This window comes from Oncorhynchus keta, chromosome 21, assembly GCF_023373465.1.
Source record: "Oncorhynchus keta strain PuntledgeMale-10-30-2019 chromosome 21, Oket_V2, whole genome shotgun sequence".
NCBI classification, from domain to species: domain Eukaryota; kingdom Metazoa; phylum Chordata; class Actinopteri; order Salmoniformes; family Salmonidae; genus Oncorhynchus; species Oncorhynchus keta.
Window position 1 is genome coordinate 28,970,563 of NC_068441.1, and position 14,327 is coordinate 28,984,889.

Consider the following 14,327-nt stretch of genomic DNA (forward strand, 5'->3'; position numbering starts at 1 on the left):
TTGCAACCACATACATATGTGAGAGTGGATTCTCAGCCCTCACTAGCATGAGAACTAAATACAGGGACAGATTGTGTGTAGAAAATGATTTAAGACAGACTCTCTCTCCAATACAACCCAACAGAGTTATGTCCATCCTTTCAAGCACACCCTTCTCATTAACCTGTGGTGAGGTATTCACAATTTTCGATGAACAAATAAGGTTTTATATGGAAGATGGTTAAATAAAGAGCGAAAGTATTGATTAGTATATAATTATTTGTGCCCTGGTCCTATAAGAGCTCTTTGTCACTTCCCAGGAGCAGGGTTGTGACAAACTCACTCGTACTGATGTTTAATAAATGTATCGTATAGTGTGTGATTGTTTGTGGTAGGCCTACAATGATGGCAAATAACATTTGAGTGTGCTGACCCTGGTGCTAGAGGGGCTATGCAGCTGGAGGTTGAATATTTGGAGGGGTACGGGACTATAAAAAGTTTGGGAACCACTGCCCTACACCATTACTAACCGTATCCCCGACGTCCTTTCTGCACCGCAGGTGGTGATGGAGTCTGAGGAGCCAGAGCTGAGGGAGTGTGATGAAGCCTTTGAGTCAGATGAAGGCAATGTAGAGTCTTACCTGGAAGAGCCAGAGAGCAGCAGGGAGCTCCTGGAGAGGCTCAAGGAGCTGGAGGTGAGGCCCAGGGAGGGGGAATTCAGGGCTCGTCTAGGCTATATCTCATTTTGTCTGTCTTTGATTCCTCGCACCTTGTCTCCTCACCTCCTCCTCAACCATATTGGAGGAGAAGGTTCAAGGTCCCTCCACTCTGACCTTCTTCAATGGGTTTTGAGAAGGAGACAAGATGAGGATGAATTAAGAAAGAGCTCAAGTCTTGACCCCTGGAGCTGTTGACCCTCTGGGTACACGCCTTTTCTCATTTGGGCAAAAGTCTGTCTTCCACCCTCTCTCCTCCATCTCTCCTCCATCCTATCTTCTTCATGACCCAGAAACCGATAAGTGGTCGAGGAGAGTGTCAATTAGGCGAACGGAAGAGTGTCTTCCCCTCCTCGATGGCCACTTTTCATCAAGTATAGTCATGTGCATCCTACCGGTGTCCTTCACCGAAGAGTTTTTAAATCTGTCATACCCCATTTGAATCAGCTTTTGTTTTGCCGGAGGAGAAGAGCATGCATACATTTAAAAACAATATTCTACTTGTTGTTTTATCTATAAAATGTCTTGCACAGCTAACTTCCTTTTAGTTTTTATCACTTTACAAATTTATTTTTGGATCCACCCCTGTAAAAGTAAATTGCCTGAGTGAAAATTCATTCAACACATTCGGCACACAGTCTGGTGAACTTGGATTGGTCCAGAATAATAACGATGCTTAAAACAGTCACTCAATATTACATCACCCAGTACTTTTGAATGATCTGCAAATGGAGGAGTCTCATTTTCGTCCATGTTCCTTCCTTGCCGCCTCTCCTCGATTACCTTTGATATTTTTTCAAACCGAGGCATGAGAGGACGGAGGACGCAGGAGTTGAGCAAATCTAGTTGAGAAAACACCCTGGAGACAGAGCTGCATCAGACAAAGCAATCAATGAAAACTAATAACCGTTTGATTGATGCAGTTGGTTGTTTTGACTGATAACTGCACCTGTCAAAACGATTACCTGCTTCAGTCCAAACAACCAAACTCAATCAAATAATTAAAGTATTTGATTCATCCTAGGGATGGAGCAGCCATGATACTATTTACTATTAATATCATCACTAGTACTTTATTTTTAATATTAGTAGAATTTGTATTTCACTATTTCAAAATGTATGCCAATTTGATAGATGTGAACCTGAATCAAGTGTCTCAGTGTAGGAGTGCTGTGTAGGAGTGCTGATTTAGGATCAGTTTTGCCTTTTTGATCATAATGAATAAGATTACATGGACTAGGAGGACCTCCTAGATCAGCACTCCTACTCTGAGACTCTTGATACATACAGACCATGATTTCATGATTTCAGGGCATCTGACTGTATTATAGTCCACCAGGTGTCTCCCTCCTCCTGTGAAGGAAGTGGTTTTGAGAGTCTATCATGGCAAGTGAATGTCATTTTATATGCTGAATAATGGTATTGGATTTGAATGATTTTGTCAGTCAAGGATCCCTCCCTACATTTGAATAATTAAACATGTTTGTTTCTTCTGGTGATTAGGGTATTTTGGAAGGGATGTTTTGCGAGTCAAGGGCCACTCCGTATGACTTGCATCCACTCTCCTTTCAGCTTAGTACCAAGACAGATATCCAGTGCTTAATTTGTAAATCGGGAGGTGCTGAAAGAAAAAGTGATCGCGAGAGGGGGGTAAACTGGGGAGTTCTGAGGTACCGGAAAGCATGGGAAAAAAGACATCACCTCTATAATAAAGCATTGGATGCAAATCATCACATTTGCGTAGTGGCATAGAACAGTAGAGTAGAGGCAAAAAATGTGTGGCCTAGGGTCTGGGAAATGTTAGGCCTTTTTATAAACACATTTCGTCCAATTCTACATTTTACATGACTGAAGACTTTAGCATAATATTTTGCCACGTTCAAAACAACTGGGAAGTCGAAGCTGGGAAATCACAGACTTCAGTGCATTCAACACAACTGGGAAATTATGAAAACTAGATCTGACTGGAAAAATGTGTTTTTAATGGTCATCCAACTCGGAATTCCAAGTGGGGAACTTTTGCCTCTTTCTAGAGATCGGACTTTCTGATCTGAAGATCACTGACGTCAGGATTCAACCTCGTTTTTTCAGAGTTCCCAGTTGTCTTGAAAGCGCCATAATACCGCACAAGTGATCGAAATGACAGGCTACTTTGACACTGACAAACTAAGAATTTGAGATCAATAAAAACAACCTTTGTCTTGAATCCATCAATAGCCTAGGCAAAGCTAGGCGAGACACCTATTGTAGGATACAATCTGAGGAGGAAATTATAGTCCTAAAAATGCTTTCCAGTTTCACTGACTCACACAATGATGTGCAGCTCATTCGCTGGTGATGGCTGATGCGCTCCTGACAAAGCGTAATATTGCAGATAGATTTTGTATTCATATAGATTGTAGCTTCCATCAATGTAATTGCATAATTTCCAATCCCCCATATATTTTGGGGTAAATATATACAGTACAAGTCAAGTTTGGACACACCTACTAATTCTCAGGTTTTTCTTTATTTTTTACATTGTAGATTAATAGTGAAGACATCAAAACTATGAAATAACACGTATGGAATCATGTAGTAACCCAAAAAGTGGTTACCTCATGAAGCTGGTTGAGAGAATGCCAAAAGTGTACAAAGCTGTCATCAAGGCAAAGGGTGGCTACTTTGAAGAATCTGAAATATAAAATGTATATATTATATTTAGATTCGTTTTAACAATTTTTTGGTTACTACATGATTCCATGTGTTATTTCATAGTTTTGATGTCTTCACTATTATTCTACAATGTAGAAAATAGTACAAATAAAGAAACTCTTGAATGAGTAGGTATGACCAAACTTTTGACTGGTATTGTGTATATATATAAAAACATATTGGGTATCTTAATTTCCACAATTAACAAATAAAATGCTTAATAATGTAGGCAGTTCATGTGAAGGATTGTTACATATAACCAGGATTTCCATTACAAAATGTACCTTTTTGGCAAGTTATTATTATTTTAGCAAACAATTATTGTGATTCATCCTATATTTTCCCTAACATAATTACCCCATAGCAACAGATATGGGACACACACACACTCATACACACTTCCCACCCTTCCCCCACAAACAACCACAAGCTCAGATGTTCAACAGTTGTTCCATCCCTGAGCCCAACTCAAGAAAGGACGCATATACAGTTGTAGCTGTTTGAGATGGCATGCAAAATTGAGCAAGAATGGGCAGATTTGATTAACCAATGTCAAGTCCTAGCTGATGGAGCTCAGATACATCCCCATCCCCTGAAACACACACGCTGGTCCTCCGTTGTGACCATTTTCCCAAGCATCTCTGTGCAGTCAGACCTTTGATTATTTGGTGCCATCAGGGCCACAATTTGCCCCCTCTGATTTGTCTGAGTGTGACCCCCTCCCCATGGGTTACTGCAGCTAGTGTTGCCAGCACTGCCACAACCTGGGTGGGGCACCCCACCGGAATCGTACAAGGTTGTCAAGGTTCTCATTAGCAGCTTTGAGAAATTCCTTGTATATTATGCTCACCCGGGCCTCCCGAGTGGCGCTGCGGTCTAAGGCACTGCATCGCAGTGCTAGAGGCGTCACTCCCGGGCCGTGTCGCAGCAGGCTGAGACCACGAGACCCATGAGGCGGCACACAATTGGCCCATTGTCGTCCGGTTTAGGGGAGGATTTGGCCGGCCAAGATGTCCCATTGCGCTGTAACGACTCCTGTGGCTGGCCGGGCGCATACACGCTGACACGGTCGCCAGTTGGACGGTGTTTCCTCCGACTTATTGGAGCGGCTGGCTTTCGGGTTAAGCGAGCAGTGTGTCAAGAAGCAGTGTTGCTTGGCAGGGTCGTGTTTCGGAAGACGCATGGCTCTCAACCTTTGCCTCTCCCAAGTCCGTACGGGACTTGCAGCAATTCGACAAGACTGTAACAACCAAATTGGGGAAAAAGAGGTATGAAATTATTTCAAAATATTATGCTCACCGATCAGGGGGCTTTGGCTTCGTAAGGCCAACCCTGGCAGGCTCAGAACCTTCAGAGGGTGGTGCTGATTTAGTAGGTCTCTGAATAAAATTAACGAAGAGGCAACTCGAATGAGCTTTGATCCCATTTAATTAAATTTTTACATTGCAAATAGTGACAATTATTTTTCATGCCACGAGCTACCGGATCCAGCCAAATAGGTTTCGGAATGAAACAGTCCAAAACAAAACTGAGGTGCCGGATCCTGTTAAGCACTGCGGATATCACGTGGCTGAGTAACCTGCAGCTTCTCTTAGGCCTTTGATTTATAAAGCAATTTAAAAGGCTCTTCTATTAGAGACTGTGTTAAATCTCCTAACTCAGCACAATGGACCATTGCGGCACCTTTTCAGGTGTTGTGAAAACTTTTAGTCTCCCAGCTCTCCCGGCCATCATCTCCTGAGCCCTAGTGGCAGAATGAGAGGTGGGAAAGAAAGTGTGTTTATAATCATGCCACTGATGGAGAGGGCTCTTAATGTTACTGTGGTTAAATTCCCTTGGCTGAGGCCTTACAGCACTTATGTTGCAGAATCAGGCCAAGGTCTTCTGCCTTTGCCAGCCCACACTTTGTATAGAGTACACTATTGAAACGTAATGCACGTATTGCTCTCAGATTGGATAGTTGAGTGACAGATTGAGTTTCACACGTGACATTAGGATCACACACATACATGAACACACATGAACAGGCACACAGTCAATTCCATACACACACTCTACGAAGATGAAACCTTCACAAAATGTCACACACTCTCCCTGTCCCTACTGTATACACATGCAAACACCTTCACCCGTAGCGCAGCTGCGTATTGATGTGTGAATCAGGCTGTAATTACTGCTGCGTCTCTTCACTGTGCTGGGGTGTTTCTGGGTAATATCTCTGTAAATATATTCATTGTGATCATCTTGTTCTGCTCACTGAGGGCCCCACCACGCTCAAATCAGGCAGAACCAAATCTCAATAAGATTATACAATGACCTGGTAGGTGCTGCAGGTCACTGACCACCAAAACAGAATGTTTTTAAAACCGTTTTCCCCCCACAGCAGTCATTCACTAGCCCCCCCACCCCCTCCCTATGGCTGCTCTAGGGATCCCGGACTTTATGGATTGTTGATATTTATGAATTGTGGTGATGCTATTCTAGCTGCTTGGCACATTTGTGAATGTAAATCCTGTATATGTCAGTCGAGGCTGTTGAGGGAGGACGACTCATATTAATTGTTGGAATGAAGCTTATGAAATGGCATCAAACGAAACCATGTTTGAGATGTATTTGATACCATTCCACTGATTCCGCTCCAGCCATTACCACAAGCCCGTCCTCACCAATTAAGGTGTGTGTGTGTGTGTGTGTGTGTGTGTGTGTGTGTGTGTGTGTGTGTGTGTGTGTGTGTACAGTGGGGAGAACAAGTATTTGACACACTGCAGGTTTGCAGGTTTTCCTACTTACAAAGCATGTAGAGGTCTGTTATTTTTATGTGATTTTCTGGATTTTTGTTTTAGATTCCGTCTCTCACAGTTGAAGTGTACCTATGATAAAAATGACAGACCTCTACATGCTTTGTAAGTAGGAAACACTGCCGATTTTGCAGGTTATCAAATACTTGTTCTCCCCACTGTATATATATATGTGTATATTACTTACTTCAGAGCTACAGTACTGTAAACAAATACCACCAACCTTGGTTGCATGGCAATAAAGTATCTGGTTTACAGTGGTGTAAAGTACTTAAATAAAAATACTTTAAAGTACAACTGAAGTAGGTTTTGGGGGAATCTGTACATTTTATATTTTTGACAACTTTTACTTCACTCCTAAAGAAAATTATGTACTTTTTACTCCATAAATTTTCCCTGACACCGAAATGCTTAGCAGGACAGGAAAATGGTCCAATTCACGCAGTTATCAAGAGAACCTCCTTGGTCATCCCTACTGCCTCTGATCTGGCGGACTTACTAAACACAAATGCTTATTTTGTAAATTATGTCTGAGTGTTGGAGCATGCTCCTGGATAGCCGTAAATAAATAAATGAAAGAATTGTGACATCCTGTTTTTCTTAATCTAAGGAATTTTAAATGATTTATACTTTACTTTGGATAATTATGTATATTTAAAACCAACTACTTTTAGACTTGTGTTTTACTAGGTGACTCCATTTTTACTTTCAGGTATCTTTAGTTTTACTCAAGTATGACAATTCGGTACTTTTTTCACCTCTGCATGTTTCTCTTTAGGTGGTAGGCTATCCACAGTCCAAAACTGAAAATCTTAGAAACAATGTTGCAACTGATCTGAACTGGCCTGACTTGCCCACACACTCTCCCTCTTTCTGTCTTACACACACACCCTCCACTGGAGAATGCAATGATTACTGACTAAGCGACAGTCATCGAGCCTCAAGCTAGACTGTTTGATTCCTATTCTACTTCGAAACCTCGTAGACAAGCAAATTGAAAACTCTGTTCTCTGCTCGGTTGCGATGGGAATCGATGTTGCCAAAATAATTTGGTCTCCTGTCCTCCCGTTCCCCTCACCATCCACCATTACCTGATCATTGAACACTTGGGACCATCACAGCTTCCGTGACGCACTGTAGAGGGAGCGTTAAATGTGTTACTGCTGTTTTTATGTGCAATCACTGGTGGCTTAGGTGCCTCTATTTCTATGAAGACATGTTTTGTTCTTTTGCACCTTCTCTCCCTCTATTGCCTCACTCCCTTTTTATTCCAATCAGCATGTTGTTCTTTGTCATTCCTCCTACTGACTCTCTCCGTCTTGTCTCTGTTTCCCTCCCATTTCATTCTTTCAATCTTTCAGAAACGATGATTCTCTTTTTAATGAGTTCACCAGTTTACACCTATTACAGCAAGGATATATATCTATATTTTTTAGAAACAGTCCTTGTTCAGATGTATCAAACCCCTTTGGAGATCTACCTAATCTTTTGCTCTTTCGTTTATTCTTTCGCATTGTCAAATTCTCCATGGGGATGATTGTGAAATCAACTGATTTTGTTCATTATCGGCCACAAAGAAGCTTGCTCTTCGAGGTGTAGACATTGAAATGCACTGTGATCATATGAGACTGGTGGGGATGAATCTCCCGAGGTTGATCTTTGTTGTCAAATTTATGCTTTCGATAGATGTACGTATGTAATTGGTCTCCCCCTCTCTTTTCTCTGTCTTTGTCCTTTCTCTCTCCTTTGTAGGCAGAGAATTCAGCCCTGGCCCTTGCGAATGAAAGCCAGAGAGAAGCCTATGAAAGGTGTCTGGATGAGGTGAGTTTCATATAGAGAAGGAGAAGGGCGTCCTGACAGTGTCACACTATGTTTTGTCTGTCTCTGTAACCACTACATAAGTTCTCAGCTTTTATACACTGCTACGTTTACTATTCTTAAGACTCCAAAATCATTCTCCATTTATGACCAAAGACTGTAGTAAAGATAACTTTAATTCTATCTTTTTCAGGTGGCCAACCATGTGGTACAGGCCCTTCTGAATCAAAAGGTAAGACATAGTTCATGAAGACAAATCGATGACGTTCAGACTCAACAGTCTAACAAGTTAATGAGCAGTTAATTTACACAACACGTTTAGTGTGTGTTCGTGTGTGCATGCCTGCGTGTGTAAATGTGAAGGTTTGTTGATTTGTTTTGTGTGTGTGTTTGGTCTAGGACCTGCGGGAGGAGTGTATTAAGCTGAAGATGCGTGTGTTTGACCTGGAGAGACAGAACAAAACCCTGACTGAGCTCTTTGCCCAGAAACTACACCCCCAAGCCAGCCATCTGCAACAGGTACAGAATGTGTGATGTGTTCATGAAATTGATTTCTCTGTGAAGATTTAGAAATTACACATAAATGAACAAGTTGCTTTTCATTTTATTTTGGTTGCTTAGTTTTTGCAAAACTGTAATGAATTTGACAAGATAATGGATAATTAGGCATGAGTTAATTATCTGCCAAAATTGTTGCAACCCCTATTACTAGCCTATTCAACCTCTTTCGTATTGTCTGAGATCCCCAAAGATTGGAAAGCTGCCGCGGTCATCCCCCTCTTCAAAGGGGGAGACCCTCTAGACCCAAACTGCTACAGGCCTATATCTATCCTACCCTGCCTTTCTAAGGTTTTCGAAAGCCAAGTTAACAAACAGATCACCGACCATTTCGAATCTCACCATGCCTTCTCCGCTATGCAATATGGTTTCCGAGCTGGTCGTGGGTGCACCTCAGCCACGCTCAAGGTCCTAAACAATATCATAACCGCCATTGATAAGAGACTACTGTGCAGCTGTATTCATCGTCCTGGCCAAGGCTTTCGACTCTGTCAATCACCACATTTTTATCGCAAGACTCAACAACCTTGGTTTCTCAAATGACTGCCTTGCCTGGTTCACCAACTACTTCTCAGAGTTCAGTGTGTCAAATCGGAGGGCCTTTTGTCCAGACCTCTGGCAGTCTATGGGGGTGTGTTAACTAACCTCCAAACGAGCTTCAATGCAATACAACTCTCCTTCCGTTTAGTTTATTAATTCGACCATTTAAAAAAAACAAGCACACATAAAACTTAAAAGCCATACATGCACATGAATAAAATCATTGAGGATAACACACAAAGTCTGGGACTTATTTCCATTCATAGGAGCTTCCCCTTAATAAGTGTAGATAAGCCCCCAAACCAGGAAGTACTAGCATAGTCAAAATGGCATTGAATGAGGGCAGTAGCTAGCACTTTCCTTATCAAGCATCTTGGACTTTCTAGCCAAAAACTTAGTCCTGGCATTAACCTTCCCTAGCACCTTATTGCCCATGCTCACACCCCCCAAGCTTCCATCAAGGATACATCCCAAGTAGCTAACAGAGGTTTTCGTAGTCAGCACCTCACCCCCTAACTTCACTCTGATTTCAGACAACCTACACATTTTGGGCCTAGATCCAAAAATATTTGCTTCAGTTTTCCCTAAGTGCAGAGATCGCTCATTATCTCCAAGCCATTTGCTAATGTTAGTAAGCTCTGTGCTAAGTATGCTCTCCAACATAGTTTAACTTTTGTGAGACACCAGAAGTGTAGAATCATCCACATAAAGAAATAGAAGGCAAGAACAAGCCTCTTTCATATCATTAATATACAATAAAAACAGCAAAGGCCCAAGCACGCTTCTCTGCGTAACGCCCCAACTGATTGGTTTTTGCCTGAGACAGTGAACCATTAACCTTTACTACTTGCTCCCTTCCTGATAACTGGGACTTTACCCAGCCTAGAGGGATACTACTTAACCCCAGTGCCTCCAGTTTGGAGATTAGGAGACAGTGGATAACTGTATCAAAGGCCTTCTGTAGGTCAAGCCGTACCATTCCAGAGATTTCCCTCATCAATCTCTTTCCTGATGAAGTCAGTCAAGTAAAGTAGACATAAATCAGTGGAGTATGTTTTTCTAAAACCCGACTGAAAATCATACATTAGACCCTGTTTGTTAACACATTCATACATTTGCTCATGTACAACTCTCTCCAGGATCTTTGATGTTACACAGAGGATAGATACAGGCCTACAGTTCCCAGGGTCAGACTTTATCACCTTCTTATACAGAGGTATAACATTAGCTTGTTTCATGTCCCTGGGAAAGGTGCCTTGTTCAAGAGAGATTAACAATATGCGTAATACAAGGGCCAATTTGCTCAGCAGAATCTATTAGAAACCTTGCAGGAATATTATCCAGGACTGTGGCTTTGGAGCATTTAAGCTCTGCCAGCATATTGACTATTTTGGCTGTTGCTACCTTTGCAAAAGAAAAAGAGTTTGGCTGAACCCCTAACTCTACATAATACTTCTTGACTTGGTTGCTTCCATACAAACCATAACTGGTGGGCAGCTTGCTAACCAGCTTGCTGGCAACATAAGTAAACAAAGAGTTGAATTCATTGGAAACCTCTGCTTTTTCATATACCATCTCCCCTTTGATGTTCAGTCCGATACTGTTTAGTTTGTTTTTGGTAGTACTACTACAGCCCAGTTCCTTGAATGATTTCCAACGCTTTTAAATGATTTTCTCAGCAAAGTAACCCCTCTTAGCTTCATCCATCCTGCTTTGTGCTTCATTTCTGTGACGTTTATATAGGACAAAATCATGCTGCTCTTGATAGTTCTTAAATTTCTTAAAGGCCTTATTCCTTGCTTGGAAAGATTCTTGAATCTCATGATTAAACCAAGGGCTAGATCTCTGCTTTACCCTGACCCGTCTAATGGGAGACATCACATTCACCACATCAATGAATCTACAATTAAAGGCTTCACAAGCATTGTCTACCCCTACACTATCTAGCGCAGGTGACCAGTCAATTTTACCTTCTTCCTCCCTAAACTTTTCTACACAGTATTTTTTGAGTCCTCTGATTCTAACGCTTTTGTGACACTTAAATATATCTTTAAAAGTCCTCCTCGTGCAAAATGTAATAAAATGGTCACTGATTCCATAGACTATTACTCCACTCTGTGATATTTTAGATTTATCAGACACCAATATTAAGTTAATTGTACTTTGCACTGTTTCACATATCCTGGTGGGATCTTTTATTATTTGGGTCAGAGCAAGTGATCTACAAAAGTGCAGAAATACATTGTGGGTTGGGCTATTCTTTTTGCAGACATCAGTATTGAAATCCCCTAACAAAATGATTTCCTTCAAGCGAATCATTACAGTTTGACAACACAATTTCAAGACCTTCATAGAATGCATTCTGCTTGGGCGGCCTATAACACACCCCCAACAAAATCGGCTTGGTTTTGGGAAGGCAGATATCCAGCCAGACAATCTCCAGATAAGCGTTTAAATCTGATCTCATGTTAAAAGCAATGTCTGATCTTACAAACGCATATATTCCCCCACCGTTCCGATCCTTCCTGACAACAGAGTAATTACATATCTCAATTTCTGAGTCACAAACAGATGAATCCAACCATGTCTCAGTAAAACATAAGACACCCAGACTCACATTAAGCATCTCCAATCCAAAATTAAATCTAGAATCTGCTTCCTATTTCGCAAACAAAGAATTCTTCACTTATGCTGCCAAACATAGCCTCGTAAAACTGACTATCCTACCGATCCTTGACTTCGGCAATGTCATTTACAAAATAGCCTCCAACACTCTACTCAGCAAATTGGATGCAGTCTATCACAGTGCCATCTGTTTTGTCACCCAAGCCCCATATACTACCCACCACTGCGACCTGTATGCTCTCGTTGGCTGGCCCTCGCTTCATATTCGCCGCCAAACCCACTGGCTCCAGGTCATCTAGAAGTCTTTGCTAGGTAAAGCCCCACCTTATCTCAGCTCACTGGTCACCATAGCAACACCCACCCTTAGCACGCGCTCCAGCAGGTATATTTCACTGGTCACCCCCAAAGCCAATTCCTCCTTTGGCCGCCTTTCCTTCCAGTGCTCTGCTGCCAATGACTGGAACAAACTGCAAAAATCACTGAAGCTGGAGACTCATATCTCCCTCACTAACTTTAAGCACCAGCTGTCAGAGCAGCTCACAGATCATTGCACTTGTACATAGTCCATCTGTAAAAAGCCCATCCAACTACCTCATCCCCATATTGTTATTTATTTTGCTCCTTTGCACCCCAGTATCTCTACTTGCACATTCATCTTCTGCACATCTATCACTCCAGTGTTTAATTGCCATATTGTAATTCTTTTTCCACTATGGCCTATTTATTGCCTTACCTCCCTTATCCTACCTCATTTGCACACACTGTACAGTTGAAGTCGGAAGTTTACATACACTTAGGTTGGAGTCATTTAAAACTAGTTTTTCAACCACTCCACAAATGTCTTGTTAACAAACTATAGTTTTGGCAAGTTGGTTAGGACACTTTGTGCATGACACAAGTCATTTTTCCAACAATTGTTTACAGACAGATTATTTCACTTACAATTCACTGTATCACAATTCCAGGGGGTCAGAAGTTTCCATACACTAAATTGACTGTGCCTTTAAACAGCTTAGAAAATTCCAGAAAATGATGTCATGGCTTTAGATGCATCTGATTAGGCTCTCGGATCATTTTGGGCTGTTAATGAGAATTTGGATATGAATGTTTTTTTCTATAATTCCTCACATCAGAATACCCACAGAGAAAATAACGTCTATCCCATCAAATTGGAGAGACTCATTTTTGCCTGTGTGTGATATGCTTATATAAACCACTGGGGGAGAGGGAGAACCTCTTTTCTGCCTTGCTTGTCTCCTGTTCATTATGATTATATTCAGAACACGATCAAAGTATGGTCCTATGTGTCATCCTGTTTCTGTTTACTACTTAATAAGAATGGTGTTTCTGAGGTAATCTGCTTTCATTTGGTAGGGAGCTGAGAAGCTCTCCCACATCTCTGTCACGCTGATCTCATTATTGTTGTTGCTTAGGTGATTGTTGTCAAGGTGAAATGTGGAACTGTTATATGAAGGCTAGTTTTAGAATTCTGTCACATATCGTCCATAGTGTGTAGTGATCTATTCTGTGTTGATATAGTCAGATGTGAGATTGAAATATTAAAGCGAGGACTATGATGCCTTGCTGCTCTTTGGATTTACAGTGGGGCAAAAACGTATTTAGTCAGTTGTGCAAGTGCAATTGTGCAAGTTCTCCCACTTAAAAAGATGAGAGAGGCCTGTAATTTTCATCATGGGTAGAATCATAAAACACGGGACGAGATGTTAAAAACTGTCCATTGTGCCAATAGATGGAATGCACTCACATGAGATTTGCCGTGATGTTGACAGAGTGGCATGGGAGGTTTATTTCTAAGACTGGGGTAAGATGTCAATTTTGGGACACATCCTCAGTAGTGTGCCTTTGAATCAGTGGGTGTTTCGGCCTTTAATCACTAAACACCCTCATCAAAGGTGGCCAGCTAAAGGGTAATCAAGCCTTAGCTTGTGTCCCATGCCCAATTAAGATGTCCCACGGGACTATGCAAGGCAGGGGCGTCCTCTTCCCTGAGCCAGCCATACAGCTGACCGCATACCTCATATGCCCTCCTCAAGTTGGAGGGATCTGAATTGGGTTCTCAGGTGGGGGTGGGGGGTCATGAAGTTATAGCCCAGCAAGGGTCCTTCCGTTTGATCCAGATCCACTGGCTGCCTCTTTCAGCTGCTTGAGAAACTGCTCTGACGGTCTGCCGCAGAGCCTGTCCATGGATTCCAAGTTCTTTCACTTCAACTCTTACACTTCAACTATGACAGAGAAAATGAGAAAAAAAAATCCAGAAAATCACATTTTAGGATTTTTAATGAATTTATTTGCAAATTATGGTGGCAAATAAGTATTTGGTCACCTACAAACAAGCAAGATTTCTGGCTCTCACAGACCTGTAACTTCTTCTTTGAGAGGCTCCTCTGTCCTCCACTCGTTACCTGTATTAATGGCACCTGTTTGAACTTGTTATCAGTATAAAAGACACCTGTCCACAACCTCAAACAGTCACACTCCAAACTCCACTATGGCCAAGACCAAAGAGCTGTCAAAGGACACCAGAAACAAAATTGTAGACCTGCACCAGGCTGGGAAGACTGAATCTGCAATAGGTAAG

General features: G+C 41.8%; 1 protein-coding gene across 8 annotated transcripts in view; it reads left to right on the plus strand.

Annotated features, from left to right (window-relative positions):
• The window catches only part of LOC118400393 (nck-associated protein 5-like), a 109,314-nt gene that overhangs the window by 76,401 nt on the left and 18,586 nt on the right, over positions 1 to 14,327 (plus strand). For 6 of the 8 annotated variants that reach the window (XM_035797223.2, XM_035797221.2, XM_035797226.2 and 3 more), the window contains 4 exons: positions 540 to 674; positions 7,940 to 8,008; positions 8,199 to 8,237; positions 8,405 to 8,524. In XM_035797223.2, the coding sequence (XP_035653116.1) occupies positions 546 to 674; positions 7,940 to 8,008; positions 8,199 to 8,237; positions 8,405 to 8,524 (357 nt within the window). In that variant the 5' untranslated portion in view covers positions 540 to 545. The remainder of the gene's footprint in view (positions 1 to 539; positions 675 to 7,939; positions 8,009 to 8,198; positions 8,238 to 8,404; positions 8,525 to 14,327) is intronic. The other 2 variants (XM_035797228.2, XM_035797229.2) reach the window with 1 other exon arrangement.